Below are 21,886 nucleotides of genomic sequence, written 5' to 3'. Positions count from 1 at the left end.
TTGCAATTGAGTGTTTAGTCTTGTGTTTGGAGGTGTGTAGAATTCACAGAGTTAAGAGGCCATATGGCCCATCGGGTCTGCATCGGCTCTCCGAAAGAGCATCTTACGCAGGCCCAAAACCCACCCCCACTCTGTCCCCGTAACCTCACACATTTACCACGGCTAATCCACCTCACCTACATATCTTGTGTGTGCACTGTGTGTCTCCGTAAATAAAATCTTACAAGTGTGTCGAGATAGCCTCCAGTCCTATCCTTCATCATCGATTATTTGGAATAGAACAATGGTGTTGTGAAAAGGTCTGTATAAATCAAGTCTTTGTGCTGATTGTTTAAGCACCTCCACTCAGGAGAAACCCAAAAAAGAAAACACACAGGCTAAAGGTTACAATCAAACAGTGTGAAAATCAGATTCTTCCTTACAGGTCAGTACAGTTGGCATTAGAGCAGCAAACATGAGGAAGAGCATGGAGAAGAAGAGACATCCTGTGTTGTTGAATACTTTCTCTGCTTCATCGCCGATGTTCAGGTAGAGCAGACCTATTAAGACTCCAATGCAGATGTGAGACATGAATCGTAAGTGGGTGAGAACCTACAGGAGACAAGATAATAGAACCCGCTGTGAGACTCACAATGCAGAGTGCCCCGAATTGCCACGTTTTTGCAGGTTAAACCAACTTAACACACACAAATGCACACAGGATTCCATTTTCCAATTCTCTCCACTCCTGCAAACATTCAATCCCAGAACAGTTCCCTGGCATCTTCTTCACATTTAATATGATTTGCTGCGTACATCCCCTAGTCGCCACACTCCGGTACCTGTTTGGGTACACACTGAGGGAGAATTTAGCCTGGCCAATGCACCTAACCAGCACGTCTCTCAGACTTTGGGAGGAACCCGGAGCACCTGGAGGAAACCCACGCAGACACGGGGAGAATGTGCAAACTCCGCATAGACAGTGACCCAAGTCGGGAATTGAATGCAGGTCCCTGATGGTGTGAGGCAGCAGTGCTAATCACTGTGGCATCACGATTTGCAAAAGAAGCTAATGTGTAGGCTGTGAGGCTACAGCGCTAACCACTGTGCTACAGTGCAGCCCAGATTACTCCCCTAAATAACAGGGAACTGAAGTGAATTGTAACCTCCCCCCTCCCTCACACTGAAGTTAGTTATCAATTCTAAAACAGAAACACAAATCCAGCCAACCTTACCATGTCTCTCAATATGGAAATAAAGGTTCTTCTGAAGAGAATACAAAACTGAACGAAGGAGCTGATGGCAAAAGTGCGGCTCTCGATGGGGCCCGTGTCCTGTACAGAGAAAGACAGAATATCAGCGGCGCCTGTGAGTTTTCAGTTTTTGTTATATTGAGGGTGCAGGGCACTAGATTGAAAGAAGTTTCCATTTTTGGCATTCAGTCTCGAATGTCACCTTGACAGTCCAATAAACGCAAGAGTTTTCCTTAATTCAGCAATATGGCTTTGACTCCACTATTTGAGGACTGTCCTTCACAGCAACTTGACTGCTCCTATTTTCCAATGCTCAATGCCTATCACCCGTTGCAGTACTGAGGGAGTTTTTCATTTTATTCATTCGTAGGACATGGGCGTCGCTGGCTGGCCAGCATTTATTACCCATCCCTAGTTGCCCGAGGGCAGTTGAGGGTTAATTGTGTAATGGAGTCAGATGTAGGCCAGGCTGGGTGAGGACGACAGATTTCCTTTTCTAAAGGACATTAGTGAACCAGATGGGTTTCTCTGAAAATCGACAATGGTTTCATGGTCATCAGTAGATCCTCAATTCCAGATTTTTATACTGAGTTCAAATTCTATCATCTGCTGTCCGGGTCCCCAGAACATTAGCTGAGGTTCTGGATTAATAGTCTGGCGATAATACCACGAGGCCATCGCCTCCCTGTGCTGCACTGTTGGGCGTTGTTGTCTTTCGGATGAGATAGGACATAGGAATGGGAGCAGGCAATATACTCCTCAAGCCTTCTCCACCATTCGCTACAATCGTGGATAAGCTTTGACCTCATCTCCATTTTCTTGCCCAATTTCCAATTCCCTTGGTCCCAAAATCTATCGATCTCAGTCCTGAACTGACTCAGCAACACTGCATATACAATTGTCAGGATAGAAAATTCCAAAGATTCATTACCATCTGACTGAAGAACTTTCTCCTCATTTCAATCATGAATACCCAATCCTTTATCCTGAATAATCATAGAATTCCTACCGTGCTGAAAAGGCCATTTAGCCCTTCGGAGCTCTGTGAAAGAGCATCCCACCTGGGCCCTCCCTTCTGCCCTATACCTCCACATTTATCACGGTTAATCCACCCAACCTGCACATCTTTGGACACTAAGGGACAATTTATCACAGAATCCCTACAGTGCAGAAGGATGTCATTCATCCTATCGAGCCTGCATTGACAACAATCCTACCCAGCCCCTATCCCCATAACCCGACATATTTACCCTGCTCATCCCACTAATCTACACATCTTGGGACACTAAGGGGCAATTTAGGGCCAATCAACCTAACCCACACATCTTTGGACTGTGGGAGGAAACCCACATAGATATGGGGAAAATGTGCAAACTCCACATGGACTGTTACCCAAGGCCGGAACTGAATCCAGGTTCCTGACATTGTGAGACAGCAGTGCTAACCATTGTGCCACTGCGGGACCTGTGGTCACTCGTTCTAGACTCTTCCAGCCAGGGAAGCAAGCTCCCAGCATCTACCGTTACAAACACACTCAGCATTTGAGATGTTGTGATGATATAATGTCTCATTCTCTTAAACACAAGTGACATTAAACCAAAGCCCTGTCTGTCCTCTTAAATGGAGAGAAAATATCCAGCAGTACTATTTCAAAGAAGAAGTGGGGGAGATCTGGATAAGACCATCGAACATCACAAAAAAAAACATGATATGGTCATGATTATATTACTGTTTGTGAGAGCTTGCGATGTGTTTGGTGTTCTAACGCAATGAGAACCCATTGAAAATTCTACCAAGCTGGTGTCTACTTGAATATTCTTCCTTCTGCTGCTACAACACCAGAAAGTGCAGTTTGAGTCTCATGCTATTACCGACAGGCTCTGGGTCTTCCAGGCTGATGGATCACTCCCGTTGGATGGGTTCTTCTTCTCCGCCATGGTGCACATTCCATCCTGAACAGCCTTAAACAGCAGAGGGTTCAAATCCCCGTATTCACCCGAGGCAACCTCAATAACTAGACAAGAAGACAAAAAAAAAAATTCATTGTGGTGGTCAGAGCGACGCGCGCAGATTTGAAAGCAGTGGGTGGGACAGGGAGAGGAATAAACCAGACACGTTTAGGATTCGAGTGCAGAAGATGGCATGGAGGCACAGCGCCAGGGATCCAGGTTCAACTTCCAGCTTGGGTCACTGTGCAGAGTCTGCACATTCTCCCCGTGTCTGCCTGGGTTTCCTCCGGGTACTCTGGTTTCCTCCCACAGTCTGAAAGACGTGCTGGTTAGGTATATTGGCTGTGCTAAATACTCCCTCAATGTTACCCGAACAGGTGCTGGAGTGTGGCGACTAGGGGATTTTCACAGTAACTTCATTGCAGTGTTAATGCAAGCCTACTTGTGATACTTATCAACAGAAGGGTCACAAATTCATCCTTTATAAGATAAAGCCCTGAGATTAGGGGCGGTATGGTGGCACAATGGTTAGCATTGCTGCCTCACAGTGCCAGAGACCCGGGGTTCGATTTCGGCCTCAGGTAAATGCCTGTGTGGAGTTTTCACATTCTCCCCATGCGTGGGTTTCCTCTCCCTATCCCACATTCCAAAGATGTACAGGTTAGGTGAATTGGCCATGCTAAATTGCAGCTTAGTGTTCAAAGATGTGTTGGTTAGGGGGATTAGCAAGGTAAATACCACCCTGTGTGTGAAAAGAGTGGTGGATGGTGAATGTCTGGAATGAGGTAGTAATAGAGGCGGGTACAATTTTGTCTTTTAAAAAGCATTTGCACAGTTACATGGGTAAGATGGGTATAGAGGGATATGGGCCAAACGTGGGCAATTGGGAATAACTTAGTGGTATAAAAAAGGGCAGCATGGACAAGTTGGGCCAAAGGGCCTGTTTCCATGCTGTAAAAACCTCTCTGACTCTATGACTAAATATGTGGGGTTATAGGAGTGGGCCTGGGTGGGATTCTCTGTTGGAGAGTCAGTGCAGACTCAATGGGCCAAATGGTCTCCTTCTGCACTGGGGGGATTCAAGTGGAACGGAGGTGGAGAAGCTTTGTGCCTGAAGTCTGAACACACAGGGGAACAGTCCTTTCTGAGGGATGCAACTGGTCTCAGCCGATGTTGACACTCACACACTCGAGATTGGAGGAATCGGAGCTGATTTCCTCTTTGCAAGGTGTGCTGAGCTGCACCATCCAGGGTAGATCCAGCAGATTGAGGCCATTTGGCCCATGTAAACCCCTTGATAGTGCTATCCAACTAATCCCACTCTTCACCGCTTTCCCCATAGCCCTGCACCTTTCCCCCTTCAGCCCACTAAACACCAGGCTGGGTAATGACCCCTTGGTTGAAGCACATTAATGGAGGGGTGCCTTTATCACTTACTAAAGTCAGCGGGGTTGTGATAGGTTGGACAATGCAATCCCAGTCCTTTCAGATAGGGGATGAGGCTGGGAACTATTCCTTTGTAGATGCATTGCCCTTGGCTCACGATGAACAGCTGTGAGGAGAGAAAGGAGATTGGAATTAAACCATGCTAAACATTTGTTTAAACTTAGCCAAGCTGTTTAAAAACTAACCAGGTTCAACCATGAATTATTTTTTACCCGTTTCTGCTGACAACTGTATGTTATTGGTTTAAACAGATGACAGAATATTGTGTTTATGGGATGACTAACTTGTTGGGATTAGTTTCTGATCCTATAATGAAGCTGTTTTAATATGAGTAAAATAGTCATGATCCCAGTGTTGGCTCAGCGCAAATAACTACTGATTCGACTGTCTATTTTTTATTCATTTGTGGGATATGGGGGTCGCTGGCTGGGCCAGCATTTATTGCCTATCTTTAGATGCCCGAGGGCAGTTGAGAGTCAACCACATTGCTGTGGCTTTGGAGTCACATTTGGCCAGACCAGGTAAGGACAGCAGATTTCCTTCCCTGAAGTGAACCCGATGAGTTTCACCGACAATTGACAATGGTTTCATCGTCATCAGTAGATTAATTTCAATTAACCAGGAGCCCCGTCTCCGAGTTGTACCATTTTTTATGTTTTGACGTGTTTGATTCCGCCCCCGAGTTGGTTCAACACCCTCTCCTCCATTTAAGGAAAGCTGTGGGTTCTGTCCCTATTTCAGGACGTGAGCCCAGAAACTAGGCTGACACTCCACTGCAGTACCGACAGAGTGCTGCACTGTCAGAAATCCTTTGCACGTCTTGTTATACATGACTCGCATTTACCTCTTTAGATGTAGATGCCATGGCAAACTTTAAAGACAGCTGGCAAACTCTGCTGGCACCTTGCCCAACAGTGTTCCAAAAGACGATTCCATACAAACTAGAAACAGGAGGAGGCCATTCGGCCCTTCGAGTCTGCTCCGCCATTCATTATGATCATGGCTGATCATCGAATTCAATACCCTGATCCCCCCGTCTCCTCCTACATCCCTTGGTCCCTTCAGTCCCCAGAATTATATCTAAATCCTTCTTGAAATCACACAAAGTTTTGGCCTCAACTACTTTCTGTGGTAGTGAATTCCACGCATTCACCACCCTCCGGGTGAAGAAATTTCTCCAAACCTCAGTCCCAAAAAGTTTCCCCTATATCCTCAAACTATGACCCCTAGTTCTGGACTCTCCGATCACCAGGAACATTCTTTCTGAGTCTACCCTGACTAACCTTGTTAGAATTTGATAAGTTTCTATGCGATCCCCTCTCACTCTTCTGAAGTCCAGTGAATCCTAACCCATCATGTTTGCGCAGGATATTGAATACTAGTCTACTCTAATCCCATTTTCCAGCACTGGTCCATAGCCTTGTACACTACGGTGTTTCAAGCTCTCATCTAAAAGTTTCTTAAATATTGTGTATTCCGCTACTACCATTCCTTCAGACAGCGAGTTCCAGATTCCCTCCATCATCTGGGTGAAAAATGTTTTCCTCAAATCTCCTTGAACTCTCCAGCCCCCCCTACCTTCAATCTATGGCCCCCGGTTATTGACTTAGGGGAAAAGTTTCTTCCTATCTATGACCCTCAGGCAACATCCTGGTGAATCTCCTCTGTGACTCTCTCATTCAATCACATCCTTCCTGTAGTGTGGTGACCAGAACTGCACACAGTACTCTAGCTGTGACCTAACCAGTGTTTTATACAGCTCCATTATAACCTTCCTGCTCTTATATTCTACGTCTCGGCTAATAAAGGTACTTGTGTGGTGTGTATGGCTCACCATGCCAATTATGGGTGATTTAATTGAGGTGTCTATTTCAATTCTCAAACTCCCCCCACCGTCCAAGATTGGAGGAAACCTTTGCCTCTTCAGCCTCTGATACATTTGAACCCGATTGCTTTGCTCTGAAGACTGCCTTGTCGTACACTACTGCTGAGGGACCAGTACTCGGAAATAAAATACTTGCATTTCTGCAACAGAAAGCACACTCCAAGGGCAATTAAAGACACGTTAATTATATAAGGAGCAGAAAAGAGGAGGAAATAAATAAATCTTAACACGGATCAACATTTAATAACTTGCAATGCCATCATATAACAGAAGGTGGCAGTCAACACTACAGTCTGTGATTGAGCTGCAGGGTCAATGACCCTTCATTCCTCCTCCACGGGTTTCGCTCGAGAGACGGATGCTGAGAAATCCTCTGGACTCAAAGCCAGAAGATCGGGCATCAGAACGTGACTGAACGTGCCGCAAAGCTTGATCCTGGCAGGCCGAGTACTCTCATATTCTGCCTTGTGAGCCTCACTGCCCTGCCACCCACCCCCCTGCTCAGACCCAGGGAGCTGACAGACACAGTGTGTGTACCCAGTTCAAAGCAGTGAATGAGGCAATGCAGGAGTGGGTCGACCCACTCACTGGGAATGAAGACCAGGGCAGACTAAAAACAGCAGCACAGATCCTGTCACACCTTAAGAGTTCTGGGCGAGAGCTCGGCTGATCTTTTCAAAATAGGAAAGCCAACATTTCACTTCTTCTGCCCTCTTTGTCCTGGATGGAAATCTGAGCCCAGGCTGAGTTCAAATGTGGACAGTTGCTGTTCTACCCCAAGCCCAGGCTCACCACTACTCCCGGCTACTTGTCAAGCCACGTGACAGTGAGTGAGATACTCTCCGCCTCTCTGCCCAATCCCCTTAAGCCCGCCAGCAGGCAAAATGTGTTGGAGCCCAGTGACGTCTGCAGAGTGAGCTAAAATCTGGAGTTCAATTTTTATCTAACCCCGTGCTGTACCTGTCCTGGGAGTGTTTGATAGGGGACAGTGTAGAGGGAGCTTTACTGTGTATCTAACCCCGTGCTTTACCTGTCCTGGGAGTGTTTGATGGGGGGACAGTGTAGAGGGAGCTTTACTCTGTATCTAACCCCGTGCTGTATCTGTCCTGGGAGTGTTTGATGGGGGGACAGTGTAGAGGGAGCTTTACTCTGTATCTAACCCCATGCTGTACCTTTCCTGGGAGTGTTTGATGGGGGGACAGTGTAGAGGGAGCTTTACTCTGTATCTAACCCCGTGCTGTACCTGTCCTGGGAGTGTTTGATGGGGGGACAGTGTAGAGGGAGCTTTACTCTGTATCTATCCCCGTGCTGTCCCTGTCCTGGGAGAGTTTGATGGGGACAGTGTAGAGGCAGCTTTACTCTGTATCTAACCCCGTGCTGTACCTGTCCTGGGAGTATTTGATGGGGGACAGTGTAGAGGAAGCTTTACACCTTATCTAACTCTGTGCTGGACCTGTCCTGAGAGTGTTTGATGGGGAACAGTGTAGAGGAAGCTTTACTCTGTATCTAACCCTGTGCTGTATTTGTCCTGGGAGTATTTGATGGGGGACAGTGTAGAGGAAGCTTTACACCTTATCTAACTCTGTGCTGGACCTGTCCTGAGAGTGTTTGATGGGGGACAGTGTAGAGGGAGCTTTACTCTGTATCTAACTCCGTGCTGTACCTGTTCTGGGAGTGTTTGATGGGGACAGAGTAGAAAGAGCTTTACTCTGTATCTAACCCCGCGCTGTACCTGTCCTGGGAGTGTTTGATGGGGGACAGTGTAGAGGGAGCTTTACTCTGTATCTAACCCCGTGCTGTACCTGTTCTGGGAGTGTTTGATGGAGACAGTGTAGAGGGAGCTTTACTCTGTATCCAACTCTGTGCTGTACCTGTGCTGGGAGTGTTTGATGGGCATGATGTGGGTATGCCGGCGTTGGACTGGCGTAAACACAGTAAAAAGTCTGACAACACCAGGTTTTAGTCCAACCTATTTATTTGATAATATACTCACAAGCTTTCGAGGGGACTGCCTCTTCGTCAGGTGAATGGAGAGTTCTGGCCTCAGACAGAGCATATAAAGCACAGACAGTTTAGAGATTACTGATTAAAATGCGAATCCTTACACCTAACCTGCTGTTCAAGACCTGAAGTGGCTGATAATGTGAGTGGAAGGAGCACTGATCACAGTTTAAAGAGATGTGTATTGTCTCCAGACAGTACAGTAAGTGAGGTTTTGCAAACCCAGGCAAGTCACGGGGGTTACAGATAGTGCGACATGATTGCACTATCTGTAACCCCCGTGACTTGCCTGGGTTTGCAAAACCTCACTTACTGTACTGTCTGGAGACAATACACATCTCTTTAAACTGTGATCAGTGCTCCTTCCACTCACATTATCAGCCACTTCAGGTCTTGAACAGCAGGTTAGGTGTAAGGATTCGCATTTTAATCAGTAATCTCTAAACTGTCTGTGCTTTATATGCTCTGTCTGAGGCCAGAACTCTCCATTCACCTGACGAAGAGGCAGTCCCCTCGAAAGCTTGTGAGTATATTATCAAATAAATAGGTTGGACTAAAACCTGGTGTTGTCAGACTTTTTACAGTGTTTGATGGGGACAGTGTAGAGGGAGCTTTACACCTTATCTAACCCTGTGCTGTACCTGTCCTGGGAGTGTTTGATGGGGGACAGTGTAGAGGGAGCTTTACTCTGTATCTAACCCCATGCTGTATCTATCCTGGGAGTGTTTGATGGGGACAGTGTAGAGGGAGCTTTACTCTGTATCTAACCCCATGCTGTATCTATCCTGGGAGTGTTTGATGGGGACAGTGTAGAGGGAGCTTTACTCTGTATCTAACTGCATGCTGTCTCTGTCCTGGGAGTGTTTGATGGGGGACAGTGTAGAGGGAGCTTTACTCTGTATCTAACCCCGTGCTGTACCTGTCCTGGGAGTGTTTGATGAGGACAGTGTAGAGGGAGCTTCACTCTGTATCTAACCCCGTGCTGTACCTGTCCTGGGAGTGTTTGATGGGGGACAGTGTAGAGGGAGATTTACTCTGTATCTAACCCCGTGCTGTACCTGTCCTGGGAGTGTTTGATGGGGACAGTGTAGAGGGAGCTTTACTCTGTATCTAACCCCGTGCTGTACCTGTCCTGGGAGTGTTTGATGGGAGACAGTGTAGAGGGAGATTTACTCTGTATCTAACCCCGTGCTGTACCTGTCCTGAGAGTGTTTGATGGGGGACAGTGTAGAAGGAGCTTTACTCTGTATCTAACCCCGTGCTGTACCTGTCCTGAGAGTGTTTGATGGGGGACAGTGTAGAAGGAGCTTTACTCTGTATCTAACCCCGTGCTGTACCTGTCCTGGGAGTGTTTGATGAGGACAGTGTAGAGGGAGCTTTACTCTGTATCTAACCCCGTGCTGTACCTGTCCTGGGAGTGTTTGATGAGGACAGTGTAGAGGGAGCTTTACTCTGTATCTAACCCCGGGCTGTACCTGTCCTGGGAGTGTCTGGGAGGCATTTCCAATCAGTTACATCCATTTCCCGGTTAAACAGAAATTCCTCCCTTCTCCGCTATTCAAATAAGCAATAAAATGTGTCATAAATGATGGCACCAGTTACAGGAATTGTTAAACCAGACAACGGCTGAAGTCTAATTCACCTTCTGATGATAATCTCAGGGATCTCTTCATCAATGAGTCTACAACAGAGGCAGACATGGGGTGAGGAAAATCCCCAGTGTTGGAGGGATATGGGTGTATGTCATCTATTCCTCCTAATCATGCTGCACTCACCACCCCCCCCAATCCCTGCACAACCCCCTCCCCACCCCTGCAACCCCACCGCTGCCCCATTGTGTCCCACATTCTTCACAAACTCTCCCAGAAATGTTATTACCTGAGGGAAGTTGGTGAGTTTTTATGTTTAAATGGATTCTGTTCCTCTCAATAAGAAAGGTACAACAGGAAGGAAGTTGTGACCAAACTTTACAGCAGCAGTTCGAAAACCTTAGTTTTGTTAATTTTCCACTTTCACAGAGCTAGTCAGCGGTATTTGCTGTCGCAAGGCCAGGTATTTGTGGGGTTCGATGTTAATTTAGTGCAGCAGCGACTCAGGACGCTGCAGATAAGGAGGTTGTGGTGATCTCTGGTTACAGGCTGTCAGTGTGCCATGACAACAGAGCATGTTTTAAACTGCGAGAGACCGAGTGATGTTTATGCAGCCACTTTATCACCTATATCGGGATCGGCTTAAAATATACCACACACAGTTAATTATTTTAAGATGTGCTGATGTGCCGACAACCAGGTTCAACAAGATCCCATAACCGAATATGATGTGGCGTTGGGCTGGGGTAGGCACAGTAAGTCGTCTCACAACACTAGATTAAAGTCCAACAGGTTTATTTGGTGGCACGAGCTTTTGGAGCGCTGCTCCTTCACCAGGTGAATGCCATAACCAAATAAAGAGATATAGGGATGGTTTTGGATTAGGGATGAAAGATTGGCTAGCAGAACCCTCTTCACAAAGTGTGAACTGATCTATAAAGCCCATTGGAATCACTGGATCCTCTGAAGGGCAGCTGGAGGAGGCTGAAGGCTCCATCGGAAGGGTACTAACGACTCAAGCTCCTTGAGTTTCAGTTCCATCTCTCATTAGAATGTTACCTCGCACATCTTCAAAGCACAGAGCTGGATGCTTTCATGTTGGTTTTTAATCCCTCATTGCTCACATTTATTGTGCATCCCTTAAGAAGTTTGACTCAACCGATTGGCTTGCTCATTATTTCCTTACCGTATTCTCAGGACTTGGTCATCATTAACCAGGCCAGCAATTATTGCTCAGCCTGAATTAGCCCTTGAGAAAGTACAGCTTGTTACCGGATGTTGGTTACAGTTTGGTAGCAACCACAAAGGCAGCCATTTTGGAGCCTGCTGTCATTTTGTTGACATCTCCTTGGATGGCCAATGGAGGTGAAGTGAGGTGCTCATGGCAGGGATAGTTGCCTCCATAGATTTGTTCGCATGGCAATGGTTAGCACTGCTGCCTCACAGCGTTAGGGACCCGGGTTCAATTCTGGCCTCAGGTGATTGTCTGCGGGGAGTTTGCATGTTCTCCCCGTGTCTGCGTGGGTTTCCTCCGGGTGTTCCAGTTTCCTCTCAACAGTCTAAAGGTGTGCGGGTTAGGTTGATTGGCCATGCTAAATTGAGTCTTAGTGTCCAAAGGTGTGTAGGTTATATGGAAGGTGGCACAGTGATGTCAGGATCACAGTGATGGAGGGGAACTTGGAAATATATCGCCGTTCCTTCGCAGTTGCTGGATCAAAATCCTGGAATTCCCTTCCTAATGGCATTGGGGGACAATCCACAGAACATGGACTGCAGCGATTCAAGAAGGCAGCTCACCACCACCTTTTCAAGGGCAACTAAGGATGGGCAATAAATACTGGCCAGCCAGCGATGCCCATGTCCCACAAATGAATTAAAAAAAGCTGCACTGTGGGTGTAACTACACCAATGCAGAGGCTCACAGTGGTGGTGGTGTCTCACCACCTCTTTCTCAGGTGATTTTGCCAGCACTGCACACATTTCATTAAACAAACAGGAAAAAAAACGTAATATTTCCTGATGCAGAGCAGGCTCGAAGGGCTATAGGGCCTACTGCTGCTCCTATTTCTCGTTTCATCACCCATCACAATCCGTGTCTCCACACAATATACCTCTCCGATTAGCAACTGGTTTCTGCTGCAATGTTAAAGGATCAGGAAGACATTGTACCTTGTCAAACATCTCGAAGAGTTTGGCACTGGGCTGATGGATGGTGCATATGATGGTTCTCCCGCCCTGGGCAAGTGACTTCATCAGCGACACGACCTGGAAACAGGAGGCGCTGTCCAGGCCACTGCGACGGAGGGAAAGAAAGAGAGAGAAAAGCAGAAAGACATCGTGAGTTCATTTGTCTGACACCCGTGGTCAAACCCAAAGGCCATTTCTATCCCCGTAGTCCTGGACAGTGGTGCGTCACTGACTGTCACTTACAGCCTGCCTGATAAAACTGGAACCTTGCACCATTCCCTCTGCTTCTCCTCTGCTCCAGTGAGATATCTCTCTCCTTTTTGTCCAGCCAGGTTTAGGTTGCCAACTCCTCCCCCCGTCAATGGTTATCCTGGAATCTCTGGGAATGAAAGGTGATTGCCATGAGGTAACACAGCAGCAGAATCATTGGGACATTAACAGTTCCTTTTTCTATTTTCTTCCTTATTTTATCAGTTAACAACATGTTGGAGATGAGAAAAAAATTGTTTGTATTGAAATGGGCGAAGCCTCTGGGAATATGTTCAACCATAGAAAGCGTTCTTTCTGGTTGTATCGCAGCTTGGTATGGCTCCTGCTCTGCCCAAGAAACTACAAAGGCTTATGAACGAAACCCAGTGCATCACGCAAACCAACCTCCCACCCACTGACTCTGTCTACATTTCCCACTGCCTCGGCAAAGCAGCCAGCATAATTAAGGACCTCACACACTCCGGGCATTCTCTCTTCTTCCATCAGAAAAAAGATACAAAAGTCTGAGGTCACGTACAACCGACTCAAGAACAGCTTCTTCCCTGCTGCCATCAGACTTTGAAATGGACCTACCTCGCATTGAGTTGATCTTTCTCTACACCCTAGCTATGACTGTAACACTACATTCTGCACTCTCTTCTTTCCTTCTCTATGAACGATATGCTTTGTCTGTATAATGCGCAAGAAACAATACTTTTCACCGTATACCAGTACATGTGACAATAATAAATCAAATCAAATCAACGAGTTGGCAACCTTCGTTAGGGCTCGATCATATCTAGAATGGCATTACCAGCCTTCAAAGCAAACAGCTGAAAAATCCAATGCAAGCAGATTTTCATTCTGGTAAGTGTGAGGGAGCTAATTAGCAATAAGAATTTAACAATGAGTGATAGGATACAATCTGCCCAGCTAGAAACCTGCTTCGACACAGCCGGAGCTAACGTTCAAATGAGATGTGATTTTCCCAGTATAGCTCATCGAGCAGAGGGGGTAATGGGTGAATGGGATTTGGTGTGACTTCAGCAATGGACTGTAGGGTTTTGGATGAGCATAAGTTAAAGGAATTTGTGGAAACAGACATTTTTTGCTCTCCCATGTGTTAATCCTCTGTCCACACCCGGTTTGGCTCAACGTCTGCATGTTCTCCCCGTGTCTGCGTGGGTTCCCTCCAGGTGCTCCGGTTTCCTCCCACAGCCTGAAAGATGTGCTGGTTAGGTTCATTGGCCGTGTTAAATTCTCACTCAGTGTACCCGAACAGGCACCGGAGCGTGGCGACTGAGGGATTTTCACAGTAACTTCATTGCAGTGTTAATGTAAGCCTATGTGTGACACTAATAAATAAACTTTAAATTTTAAACATTCCTCACGTCCACTTTCCTGCCCTTTCCCCTTGATCCCCTTACTGATCAAAAGTCTATCTCAGCCTTAAATGTACACAAGGGATCTGCCCCCACAGCTGTCTGTGGCAAGCAGCTCCAAAGACTCTCAACCCCCTGAGAGAAGAAATCTCTCCTCATCTTACTCTTAAATTGGTGTCCCATTATTCTGAGACGGTGCCCTCTGGTCTGAAACTCTCCCACGAGGGGAAACATCCTCTCAATATCTACCTTGTCAAGCCCCTTAAGAATCCTCTATGTTTCAATGAGATCACCTCTCATTCTCCTAAGTTCCAGTAAGTAGAGTCCCAACCTGTTTAATCTTTCCTAATAAGACAATCCCCCAATCGCTGGACAATTGTCCTTCGTTGGTAGAGGAGTGGAGTTTAAAAACAGAGAGGGTATGTTAAAGTTTATTTGTTAGTCACAAGTAGGCTTACATTAACATTGCAATGAAGTTACTGTGAAAATCTTCTTGTTACCACACTCCAGCATCTGTTCGATTATACTAGGGAGAATTTAGCATGGCCAATCCACTTAAATTGCACATCTTTGGACCGTGGGAGGAAACCGGAGCATCTGGAGGAAACCCACTCAGACATGGGTAGAGTGTGCAGACTCCACACAGACATTAACCCAAGCTGGAATTGAATGGGATCCCTTATGCTGTGAGGCAACAGTGCCAACCACTGTGCCACCTTGCCATCCAATGTTCCAGCCATATAAGGTGCTGATGAGGCCACACCTAGAGTAGTGTGTACAGTTTTGGTCTCTTACTTGAGAAAGGATGTACTGGCACTGGAGGGAGTGCAGAGGAGATTCACTAGGTTGATTCTGGAGTTGAGAGGGTTGGCTTATGAGGAGAGACTGATAGACTGGGGCTATACTCACTGAAATTCAGAAGAATGAGGGGAGATCTTATAGAAGCATATAAGCTTATGTAGGAAATAGAGAAGGTAGAAGCAGGGAAGTTGTTTCCACCGGCAGGTCAAACTAGAACTAGGAGTCATGGTCTCAAAATAAGGAGGAGCAGATTTAGGACTGAGTTGAGGAGGAACTTCTTCACACAAAGGGTTGTGAATCTGTGGAATTCCCTGCCCAGTGAAGCAGTTGAGGCTACCTCATTGAATGTTTTTAAAGCAAGGACAGATACATTTTTGAACAGTAAAGGGATTAAAGGCGATGATGAACGGGTGGGTAAGTGGAGCTAACTCCACGGAAAGATCATCCATAATCTTATTGAACGGCGGAGCAGGCTTGAGAGGTCAGATGGCCTACTCCTGCTCTGAGTCTTTATTACAGCCTCTAGCAGGAACGTAGGAGCAATTGTAAATTATAAACCAGTGGAATGGAATGGAAGCCCAGACAGGCCACCGCCCCCAGTCAATGAATTACCTCTTACCTGGTGGGTTCATCAAAGAACATGACGGGCGGATTGTTGACCAGCTCCAGGGCAATGGCTAGGCGCTTGCGTTGTCCGCCGGACAGAGAGAGAGTCCGGGTGTTGGAACAGTCGAGGAGGCCCAGTGCTGTCAGAATCTCGTTCACCTAAAGTCAGGCAGTAAACAAGTAATTGTTACAGAATCATATAAAATGAGGCCACTCAGCCCATCATGATCTGTGCCAGCTCTTTGAAAGAGCCATCTAATTAGTCCCACTCCTATTAAGGTTTATATTCATTCTCCAAAGCATCCTGCTCAGTGCGTGTACACTAATTGTCATTTTTATCGTACATTCCTTTGATATTCTTGGTGTAATGGACAGACCGTGACTGACACTATATCTTGGTCTCATCACGCTAACACAGAATATTTACTGCTGAGGTAATGAAAACATTAGTTTATTAAAAAACCTCCTAAAGCGCTCCTGAGGTCTACAAGATTACGAGACAGTGTATCACTTCCCATGATGAATGATGGGGCAGGCTCCAAAGGCCAAGGGGCTTACTCCTAATTCATATGTTCAAATGATGCACACTGCGCCCAGTTAGCATAAAACACAGTGAGAATGAATTCCTTAGACTGCAGAGAAATATCCATTGTCTTTCTTGTGTGGTGGGTGGGAATTCTTTCAGTACTTTGCAGCTACCCTGAGCTGACGACAGGATTCCTCAATATAAACCAACCAACTGATTTAAAAACTAAAGCTTCCATGTTTAATTTCATTTATTATTGTCATATGTATTGGGATACAGTGAAAGTATTGTTTATTACGCACTAGAAAAAGCATACCATTCATAGAGAACATAGGGGAGAAGGAAAGGAAAGAGTGCAGAATGTGGTGTTACAGTCATAGCTAGGGTGTACAGAAAGAGCAACTTATTATAAGGCAGGTCCATTCAAAAGTCTGATGGCAGCAGGGAAGAAGCTGCTCTTGAGTGAACATGTGCATGGTGACACACTGGTTGGCACTGCTGCTTCACAGCACAGCCCAGGTTCAATTCTAACCTTGGGTTACTGTCAGTGTGGAGTTTGCACTTTCTCCTTGTGTCTGTATGGGTTTCCTCTGGGTGTTCCAGTTTCCTCCCACACTCCAAAGATGTGTGAATTAGATTGATTGGCCATGCTAAATTAACTGTACTATCAGTGGGATTAGCAGGGTAAATGTGAGGGGTTACGGGAATAGGGCCTAGGTGGGATGTGGTTGGTACAGACCCGATTGGCCGAATGGTCTCCTTCTGTACTGTAGGGATTCCATGATTTTATAAGTGTCTCCATTAACTCTCCCAATCTACTATCAGAACAGAAATCTCCTCCCCTAGCTCATTAATGAATAAAAAGAAATCCAATACCTCGACCAAATCTACTGTTAATGCTCTCTGCTTGAAGAATAATCTGTATCTCTGGACATAACTGAAGTCCCTCAACCCTGTTAGTATTGTGGAAGGTAATCACCTCTGCAAATTAGCAGATGACACAAAAATAGGCGGGACAGTAAATTGCAATGAGGAAATAAGAACTTTACAAATGGGTACAGATAGGTTACGAGAGTGCGCCAAAATGCAGCAGATGAAGTTTAACATGGATAAGTGTGAAGTCAGGCATTCCCGTCGGAAAAACAGGAAGGCAACTTATTATCTAAATGGGGAGAGACTTTGGGATGCTCTGGTGCAGAGGGATTTGGGTGTCCTTGATCATGAGTCACAGAAAATTAGCTACAGCAGATAATAAAGAAAGTGAATGGAATGTTGGCATTTATAGCTAAAGGAATAGAATATAAAGGGAAGGAAGTATTGTTGCAACTATACAAGGCATCGGTGAGACCACACCTGGAGTATTGTGTACAGTTTTGATCTCCTTATTTGAGGAAAGACGTAGTGGAGGCAGTTCAGAGGCAGTTCACGAGATTGATTCCAGAGATGAGGGGTTTGTGGTATGAAGAGAAATTGAACAGTTTAGGTCAATACTCTCTGGAATTTAGAAGAATGAGGGGAGATCAAATTGAGGTATACAAGGTGATAAAAGGTCTGGATAAAGTAGACATGGTGCGGATGCTCCCTCATGTGGGGCATTCTAGGACGAGAAATCATAGTTTTAGGATAAGGGGCAGCAAATTTAAAACAGAGTTGAGGAGAAACCACTTCTCCCAAAGAGTTGCGAATCTGTGGAATTCGCTACCCCAAAGTGTGGTGGATGCTGGGACACTGAGTAAATTCAAGGAGGAGTTAGACAGATTTTTAATTGGTAATGGGTTGAAGGGTTATGGGGAGAAGGCAGAAAAATGGGGATGAGGAGCATATCAACCATGATCGAATGGTGGAGTGGACTCAAAGAACAAAAAACAAAGAAAATTACAGCACAGGAACAGGTACGTGAGCCCTCCAAGCCTGTTGAACTAAAACCTCCTACTCTTCCAGGGACCATATCCCTCTATTCCCATCCTATTCATGCATTTGTCCAGATGCCCCTTAAAAGTCACTATCGTATCCACTTCCAATACCTCTCCCGGCCGCGAGTTCCAGCACCCACCCCCCTCTGTGTAAAAAACATGCCATGCACATCTCTTCTAAATCTTTCCCCTTTGCACCTTAAATCTGTGCCCCCTTCCTCCCCCCTCCAGTAATTGACTTGGCCACCCTGGGAAAATGCTTCTGACTATCCACTCTGTCCATGCCCCTCATAATTCAATGGGCTGAATGGCCTAATTCTGCTCCTATATCTTATCAGCTTATGCATCATCTTTAAGGTCTCAACATCCTTCCTGCAATACGGTGCCCAGGAATTGAACACAATTCTCCAGCGGGTTCTCCATGCGAGCTCAGATTATGCAAAGTTCTCTCACGAGAGTGCTAATTAATAAAACGTTTTGCTGGCTGGCAGATCACCTCCTGTTTCAGGGACCCAAAATAGGATTAGAAAATTACTGCAGCATAATTAGTCCCAGACAACCCTGGCTGGAAGTTCCTCTGACATTCAGCGAGTTTATTTTGGTGCAAATACATTTACACTTCTCTGGAATTCAATTTTTAAATCCATTATTCAGAGCCGCGTGCAACTAACTCCATCACTGGTGTGATCGAACTAAACCGTAGCCAAATTTGTTTCAAATCGAATTACCAAAAGAGATTGGTGACTCACCAATTCCTTCTTAACTTCTAATTTCTCCTTCAGCTTAAGGTGGGCCGAAACCTGTAAAAATAAAAAAAAAAATCTTAGAATCATAGAACCCTACAGTGCAAAAGGAGGCCATTTGGCCCATCGAGTCCACACCAACACCAATCCCATCCAAGTCCTATCCCCACTTAGCTACTCTGCCAATCCATCACATTCTGGGCCACTAAGAGTTAATTTAACACGTCCAAACCTGCACATCTTTGGGCTGAGAGAGGAAGCCGGAGCACCCGGACGAAACCCACGCAGACACGGGGAGAGCGTGCAAACTCCACACAAACAGTGACCCAAGCCGGGAATCGAACCTGGATCCCTGGACCTGTGAGGCAGCAGTGCTAACCACAATTTGAGATCTGGGCCAAGATTCTCCAGCCTCCCAGCCACCTGCTTCCCGCCGCGGAGAGGTGGTGTGCTGTTTGCTGGTGGTGGGATTCTCCAGTCCTGCCGCTGTCAATGGGGATTCCCATTGATGTCACCCGATGCTGGCAGGAAACCTGCTGGCGGGGGGAGGGGGGGTGGGTGCGCTGCCAGCGGGACTGGAAAATCCCGCCGGTGTGAACAGCAGGAGAAATCCCATCCTGATTAGTGAAACTATGGATGAAACCAACCCCGCACCACCCCCTCCAGCATGTTTACCGGTGGCAGGAGTAGTTCGCCATTGGCCGGTGATGGAATCTTCCAGTCCTGCTGATGTCCATGGAATTATAGAAATGCTGCAGTGTGGAAGGGGGCCATTCGGCCCATCTTGTCCATACTGACCAAAGACACTCAGGTGCCCTTTCTAATCCCATGTTCCTGCACCTGGTCCTCAGGTATTTTTTAAATAAGTTTTGGGTCTCTGCCTTCGCCAGCAACTCGGACAGCGATTCCAGACACCCACCACTTCTGCATAAAAGTGGTTTTACCTCATGCCCCCTCTAATTCTTCTGCCACTTAGCTTGAATCTATGACCCTTGTTTCTTGAACTCTCTGCCAAAGGGAACAAGTTCCTCCTTTCTACTCGCTTCCTATTCCTCACAGTTTGTATACTTCAATCATGTCACCCCTCAGCCTTCACTATTCCAAGGAAAATAGCCCCAACCTCTCCAATCACTCCTCGTAGCTACAATTCTCCAGCTCTGGCATCATTCTTGTAAACCTCCTCTGCATTCTCTCCAAAGCTATTACTTCCTTCCTATAATGTGGTGATTAAAACTGCACACAATACTCTAGTTGTAAACTCACCAGTGTTTTATACAGTTCCATCGTTATATCCCTACTTTTGTACTCTATACTGCTGCCAATGAAGGAATGCATTCCATACACCCTTGGTGGTCACACTATTAGCTGCCAAGACTCTAACCTCTGGCATTATCTCTCTAAACACTTCTCATTCCCTCTCTTTCTTTAAGACACTCTTTACAACTTACCTCTTGTGGCTCAGTGACTAATTTTGTCCAGTAGCGCTGTTGTGCAGTGCCTTGAGACATTTTTACTACGTTAAAGGGGCTTTAGAAATGCAGATTGCTGTGGTTGTTAAGCCCACAGCTGTCAGCTGGGACAGAGAGCAGCCGGATGGATGACCACACTCTAACAACGGGGTAAGAACATTAGTGGGAAAGGGTGATGGAGGTGCAATCTTACCAGCTGTTCACGCCGTGCTCCTGCTGCAGCGAGGCTGGAGAATTCAGCGCATGATCAAATCTCCGTTCACTGCAGCAGGGTGAGAAAACCCACTGGCATGAACAGCCGTAACATTACCGCCTAAATCTTCATTCCATGACATTAGCACTGCTGCCTCGCAGCGCTAGGGACCCCGGTTCAATTCCCGGCTTGGGTCACTGTCTGTGGGGAGTTTGCATGTTCTCCCCATGTCTGCGTGGGTTTCCTCTGGGTGCTCCAGTTTCCTCCCACAGTCCAAAGATGTACGCGTTAGGTGGATTGGCCGTGCTAAATTGCCCCTTAGTGTCAGGGGGATTAGCTAGGATAAATGCATGTGGTTATGGGGATAGGGCTTGGATGGGATTGTGGTTGATGCAGACCTGATGGGCCAAACAGCCTCCTTCTGCACTGTGGGATTCAGTGATGAATTTGATCTTCTCTGACCTTGAATTGTCTTTAACCATCCTGCACACTTTACATTTATAAACTGCCTTTGGAAACGGTGGCCAAAACATGTTACAGTGACTGATGGTCATCAACTTCAATGCCAGAGAAGATCAGGTTAGATAGACTAATAGAGAAGGTTCTGTATCGAGTCCTTGAAGAAAGGAATTTGAGGAGAGTATCAGGTTAGCATCTGTTGTATGTGTTTTGGGTTACGTCATATACATCTCCTTTAGAGAGGGAATCTACTGAAAGCAGCCAAAGAAATTTACCAGAGATTGCCCGCATATCGTCAGGAAGTTAGCAGGTACACATTGGACCAGCTTATGTTTATCTCTCAACGTATTTTTTCCAATCTCATTTCTTGGGTGTTTTGGGAGGAGGCTTTAGCTGCCTAGGGTGACAATGGGACAGGGTTTTGTACCTAATTGGTTCAGGTGGGTGCAGTGCTTTGAAGAGAATCGGGTGGGAGGATTAACGTGGGAGCCAGCTTCATGTCGCATCCATTAAATTTGACACAAGAACACATCTTCTGAACAGGCATCGGCATATGGGGCCCTCTGCCCGTCTAAGATTAGCTGGTATGTGTGACAGCATGCATTAGGAAGTTGATCCCAACTGTATAAATGATATTCCGTTAAAAACAGATGCTGCAGAGAATGTCATTTTACCCACTGGTTTATGATGCAATCAGAATTCCTTTAATTCAATTCCAGCCTCATAAATATAATTATTCTACAAACCAGTTGCGTTCACCAGTGTCCTGATCAATGTCTCCTCAAATAACAACACTTGTGTTTTCTTAATCTGACATTTAAGAAGCACCTTAACAATGCTGCCCACATATTCTATCAAATGATAGATTTCCTTCAGATTTCATCTACTCATTGTTCCAATGGACCATTGGCATCTCTGTCCCCTTTAGAAAGAGGAGGGCGGCACAGTGACACAGTGGTTAGCACTGCTGCCTCACAGCGCCAGGGACCCGGGTTCAATTGCCGCCTTGGATCACTGTCCGTGTGGAGTTTGCACACTCTCCCCGTGTCTGTGTGGGTTTCCTCCAGTTTATAGAACATAGAACCCTACAGTGCAGAAACAGGGCCTTCGGCCCATCGAGTCTGCACTGATCACAATTCCACTCAGGCCCTATCCCCTTTTCCCTACACATTTACCCTCTAATCCCTCTAACCTACACATCCCAGGACACCAAGGGGCAATTTTAGCATGGCCAATCAACCTAACCTGCACATCTT

General features: G+C 46.2%; 1 protein-coding gene across 3 annotated transcripts in view; it reads right to left on the bottom strand.

Annotated features, from left to right (window-relative positions):
* abcg4a (ATP-binding cassette, sub-family G (WHITE), member 4a) overlaps positions 1-21,886 on the bottom strand; it is a 146,790-nt gene that overhangs the window by 16,025 nt on the left and 108,879 nt on the right. For all 3 annotated transcript variants that reach the window (XM_080214503.1, XM_080214504.1, XM_080214505.1), the window contains exons 5-11: positions 18,516-18,566; positions 15,341-15,486; positions 12,272-12,395; positions 4,619-4,733; positions 3,104-3,246; positions 1,215-1,313; positions 423-591 (exon numbers count right to left, since the gene is read on the bottom strand). In XM_080214503.1, the coding sequence (XP_080070629.1) occupies positions 423-591; positions 1,215-1,313; positions 3,104-3,246; positions 4,619-4,733; positions 12,272-12,395; positions 15,341-15,486; positions 18,516-18,566 (847 nt within the window). The remainder of the gene's footprint in view (positions 1-422; positions 592-1,214; positions 1,314-3,103; positions 3,247-4,618; positions 4,734-12,271; positions 12,396-15,340; positions 15,487-18,515; positions 18,567-21,886) is intronic.

This window comes from Carcharhinus amblyrhynchos, chromosome 29 (assembly GCF_965287045.1).
Source record: "Carcharhinus amblyrhynchos chromosome 29, sCarAmb.v2.hapA, whole genome shotgun sequence".
NCBI classification, from domain to species: Eukaryota; Metazoa; Chordata; class Chondrichthyes; order Carcharhiniformes; family Carcharhinidae; genus Carcharhinus; species Carcharhinus amblyrhynchos.
Note: the sequence above shows the minus strand (reverse complement) of the source record. Positions and strands in the feature narration are given on the sequence as shown.